General features: G+C 37.1%; 1 protein-coding gene across 1 annotated transcript; it reads right to left on the minus strand.

Annotated features, from left to right (window-relative positions):
- Positions 1-7: 7 nt before the first annotated feature.
- Positions 8-1,934, minus strand: vvl (ventral veins lacking). The gene has a single exon (XM_011504029.1). It carries the CDS (start codon positions 1,469-1,471, stop codon positions 113-115), a length of 1,359 nt encoding a protein of 452 aa, XP_011502331.1. The 5' UTR covers positions 1,472-1,934; the 3' UTR covers positions 8-112.
- Between the last annotated feature and the right edge of the window lie 3,659 nt (positions 1,935-5,593).

Here is a 5,593-nt window from a genome sequence, read left to right on the forward strand (position 1 = left end):
CGTATCCTGCTGAACGCGCCTGGAGGTAGTGATGATAAAAGGGCGGCAACGCGGCCTCCGAGCCCGCCTGCGAGGTCGCGCCCAGACCCGACGGGGGAGGCCCCGGCGAACGCTAGTGTGCTGCCAGCGAGTGCGCAGTTAGACCTTGAGGACTTAACATTGGTGGACTGTGACTATGGCCCATAGGGGAGCCATGTAAGTGATCCTGTGGGTGGTAGCTTTGATGAAGACCAGGTTGACCTTGATGACCCGATGGCAAGCCCTCAATCATGCCGTCGGCCAGTGTGTTTGGTGGCGTCATGCGTTTTTCCTTTTGTCGCCGATTACAAAACCATACACGCACAACCTCCTTCTCGAGCTGGAGACTATCTGCAAGGGAAGTAATCTCCTGAGCGGAAGGCTTAGGCTGCTTATGGAAGTGTTGCTCAAGAGCACCTTTGACCGAGACTTCGATCGAAGTGCGCTTCTTGCGTTTCCGACCCTGTGCGGCAATCTTATCGATGTTGGTCGGTGAGCCCGTCGATGAGTCAGCCTCTTCGAGCCACTTCTGTAGTAGTGGTTTAAGTTTGCACATGTTCTTAAAACTGAGCTGGAGTGCTTCAAATCTACATATTGTCGTCTGTGAGAAGACGTTACCATAAAGAGTGCCTAGAGCGAGCCCAACATCGGCTTGAGTGAAACCGAGTTTGATACGTCGCTGCTTGAACTGCTTAGCGAAGGCCTCAAGGTCGTCGGAAGTCGGTGTGTCTTCCTCACCAGCACTGTGGTCCCTATCGAGAGCATGGCCCTGATGTAGCGGATGACCCGACGGTGGACTGTGATTATGAGCATCACGTAGATGGTGCGGTAGACCCGTTTGGTGACTGTGCAATTGATGTGGATGTTGATGAGGTTGATGATGCAAGATACCATTCATAGCTGCATGATACTGTTGAAGAGCAGCCGGTGAAGGCGATCCACCCCCTGGATTATAATGTCCTGAAGATACAACAGGTGCATGCCACGAATGGGGTGACCCCATACCAGGAGATTGATGAGGACCACGGTGATGCATACCACCAGGCTCACCAGCTGTGGCAGCTGCAGCAGCTGCCAATGGCTTTACATCCAATGCTGAATTGCTTTGGTGTGGATGATGGTGCGGATGATGTGTTGCATGATGCATACCCATAGAAGCGGCCCAAGGATCACTTCCAGGTTGCAAACTCGCCCAGGGGTTTGCTGCGGATAAACCTCCTGGATGCGACAGTCCATTAGGTGATGGTGAGGAATTCATTTGATGATGGTGATGATGATGATGATGATGTTGGGGAGCAGGCATGTACTTCATCTCGCCGGCGTCGGCTGCGCTACGGGGCGAGCCAGACGGATAGCCGGCGACGCCGATGTTCATGCCGCTGGCAGGTCCGGTACTGCCATCCAACTCGGACGAAACTGCGCTGCTAATTGGCATGTACGTGGTCGCGGCCATCTACCTACTTAGTTTTTGGGTGCAGGCTTCTAAGCTGCGATTGAACTTTCGCAGGTTTGTGCTTCGATTACTATTAATGGTACTGAGGTTGGTATTCGTAGTAATAATTTTCTCCTTACTATTACTACTACTCCTCTTTCCACACTCTTCGGACCGCAACCAGAGGAGTATGATACTGTTCCTCACATTCGGAGGACACTGAGCGCGACAAAGCCGCTCCCGCACTGGGCCTCTCTTTTAGGGGTTGGAATCAACATTGATCGCACCATTGCCAAAACCCTCGACCCCATCTACATTCACACACTCGATCGAATCAACTCTCGCGCACTCTGCTCGGTAATAAAATTTAGTCGCCCGGGCGACCTTATTCACCACTATTACCTGCCACCTGCTTGGATTTTGCTTTTGCAGCTTAACAACTAGACGTTTCCTCTCTCTTTCTCTGCTCGCGATTTATACGAATGAGCACGAACAAATTTATACGAATGTCCGTCGTACGAAAAATGACTAATGATAACTAAAAGTGCTTGGGAGAGAAAGAGAGAACCGAAGGTAAAACTATCTCGAATAGGCCCTCATGCGTTATGCATATCGTGGTACAGAGAACGACTGACTGCTTCGTGTCGGAGCTCAGCCGAGCTCCCGACTCAGTCGTTCGAGAGCGGTTAGGCCTGTCATGCGCGTCACTGTCGAGTTCCCCTCCAAGTTTTACGGTGTGACCACGTATTGGCCATTGCGGCAAGGTGGCCGTCGCTTTGTACATCACGAGGGGTTGTACCAGTGTGATAAGCCCGCCCCTTCTGCGATCTCTCTCTTACGCCAGTAATCTGCACGTTAGGCTTCTCACTTGCTAGCGTCACTCCCTTCCCTACGGCTTAGACTTACCGCCTAGTACCTTTTCGTCATGGCCTGGCAAGCGGTCGAATCGGGCGGCCTCTGCCGGCACTCACCTTCCTCCACTCTACTCCATGGCCCATATCACCATTCTTTCTTTTCTCTTTTTTGCCTTCTCTGCCTTTTCTAACTCTACTGCTGTAATGCCCTTTCTCCGGATTCAACCCTCGCACCCTTCTTTCTTGTTCTTTCCCAGCACGCACGCCACGCGACTCACTTTTTACTCTTCTCTTCCACGCCCTCTCCCTCGTTTGAGCCGCTGTTAAGCGCTAAATTCTTTTACGTACTCTCTGACCCGTACGACTAGTTCCTATGCCAACATCTTGTTCCTTATATACTTTACTAAATTTTTCATTTTCACTATAAATAATATGCAATCGATATAATAATATTTGAATTTTTTGAATCTATTGATCTCAAGGTCATTGCAAATATTTATTAATCCCATTAATAAAATATTAATGATTTCTCCACAAAATTCAAAATAAATTTTGCACCTGTTATAGAATGAAATGTTTAAAATCTTTTTTTTTAATTTTATTTATGCAACTATTTCACTTAAATAATTATTAAGTTGCCGAAAGTGATTTTGTAATTATATATGAATTTTCATAGCATTGTATTTCCTAAAATGTATTTTTCATGTCGTAGTTATCCAAAATAATTGATTATTTCTAAAAAAACACAAAAATCCCGAAAGAAATCATTAGTATAAATATGCATTTGAATACGGAAATGTACGCGTAGATCACGAGGCACTCATCTGTGTTTAAAAATGATGATACTAATTGGTATTTAAAAGAATTTTAAAACTTTAGTTTCAATCAAAATAAGAGTTGATGCAAATAGTACAAGTAATAATCATGATTAATTATTTCTTAACGTGATGACATTAAACATAGAAAATATAGCAAAAGTATTTTTCTTGCTTATCTCAAGTGCAACTTTAACACATTTAAATATAGACTCACAGGTATAAATATTATGCTCCACGTATCAGTTATGGAGGATACGTTAAAGTAAAGTAGGTATACATAAATATATACAATGCATTCTCATATATCTACTTCAAACTACAATAAAGTGTTGAAATATTTTCTTCAATCGCAACACTTTCTTCTACTATGAAATTATTTACTTAAATGTTCATATTTAAATACATACTTATTTAATTTATATCTAATTTTATAAATTCTTATACACAATTTGCAACGAAACAGGTTATATTTGAGTTCTAAGCAATACATTTAACTAATAAATATTTTGCTAATAACTTATGAACCTCCTATTTGTAAAGTAAACCTGGCAGTTTTACGTGTAAGAATATAGGATGCGTTTTTAAGCTTGAATGCACATACATGTTATAATTATGGTAATGAATACATCCGTTTTTGATATTCTGAATGAAATCAATAGATTAAATGCTTTTTACTTTTATAAAAAATAGATGCTGATAATTATCATAAATTGAAACTATAAATAACATTATAAATAAATAACTTTTATTCATAACTTTTATATCAATATGGTCATATAAAATATGATTTGAAATATTTTTGGAAATATATTTTATTATTACAGAAAATAATATTTTTAATAATTTAGTAATTAATAATATAATTATTCAAAATGAATGTTTATATATATATATATATATATATTGTATATTTATGTGTAAATACATATAATAACATTAACACATATAACATTTGAAAATAAAAAACAAAGATAAACCTAAATGTTGCAAATTAAATGTAAATTTGACGATATAAAAATCTTTGACTAGCATTATATGTTTCAAATAAATCATTTTATATACATAATTAATTTTGATAATAATTTTTATTAAATGTTTATATAGTCAATTAAAAATTTGAGTATGCACTGTTAAAAATAATAGTATTTTAAAAGGACATTAAATGCTGCTCTTCCAGTAAAAGATAGAATTTCATGTGAATTGATTTTTCGTATATGTATTTCTCAGTGAAGCTAGTTTACTATAATAAAACATGTTTTCATATATCACACGTATGTTCATTGTGTACTATAAAATCATCTTATATATAAACTATAGTATTTTACAAAATATATGCAAAATTTTAGAATTCATAGAATGATAGGCTTATGCAAAATTAAGCTATATAAAATACAAGTAAAAATTTTACTGTCGCTAAAATATTTATCGACTTATATGAATAGGGGTGAAAAATATGAAAAATATTGAAAAAGGATAGACATAGCAAAATTTTATAATAATACAATATGCTAATCATTTACATTATTCTTCTACGCTGATTTTACGGAATAATGTGACAATAGATAACGCAAATCATTTGAACAACATATATGTATTTACTAAAATACATTGTTAAAAATGAGGCAAGCAATCAAATTGCATATCATTGAATTCGTACATCTGACATATACAGTGCCTCCATATGAGTAGCGACGGAAAATTGATATATTGTGGTGTAATACAGATGAATGAGCTAAATGAGCTGCGAATAATCGAGTTATAATACGTAAAACTGTCGTTTTCCTTGACAGCTTTAATATTGGTGTGACGAAAACTCAACCATTATGTTATTCATACATTAACGCCTTTTCTTAATTAGAGAATTATTATAATTTATATACAGTGTTTCTTTTTTCCAATCGATGGTGATTTAATGGTGGAAATCGGTAGTAGTTACCATGAAGAATAAGAAAAATCCTAAATGATACTGTCTGTTACGTATATGTTTTTGATTCTACTTTAATTCATACATTAAATATTTATTAATACAAATGAATATAATACATAGTTTACTAAATATTTTTACAAGAACATTTAATAAATATCATAACAAGCAAATAATTCGTGTATCTAATAAATGCAAGTAATTAAAAAATAAACAAAACATCACAATTGGGATTATAATATATAGCAGTAATGTTTAAACCTAACTGACACATTGATTAGATTTGTATATTCTCCATTATAATAAATTCGATTGGATGTTGAATGCAAAAGTATCAAAATATTACATATGCTTTTCAATATGCGCTATTTTGAAAAGATGCAAATAAATGTGTATGATTATTAAAGGGCTTGCCGAAGAGACTTTTGACTACCTGTAAATATACTTATGTAACTGAAGAGCCTCGTTCCTGCTATTTCTGAAAATAAGTGCGTCAGAAACATTTTAGAAAAAAATTCTGATATAAAATGGCTGCAATTATGAAATA

The sequence above is a fragment of the Ceratosolen solmsi genome, unplaced genomic scaffold (assembly GCF_000503995.2).
Source record: "Ceratosolen solmsi marchali unplaced genomic scaffold, CerSol_1.0 scaffold26, whole genome shotgun sequence".
NCBI classification, from domain to species: domain Eukaryota; kingdom Metazoa; phylum Arthropoda; class Insecta; order Hymenoptera; family Agaonidae; genus Ceratosolen; species Ceratosolen solmsi.

What these genes read in the sequence shown, in the direction of transcription:
- vvl (XM_011504029.1), bottom strand. Translation starts at nt 1,471, where the DNA reads ATGGCCGCGACCACGTACATGCCAATTAGCAGCGCAGTTTCGTCCGAG.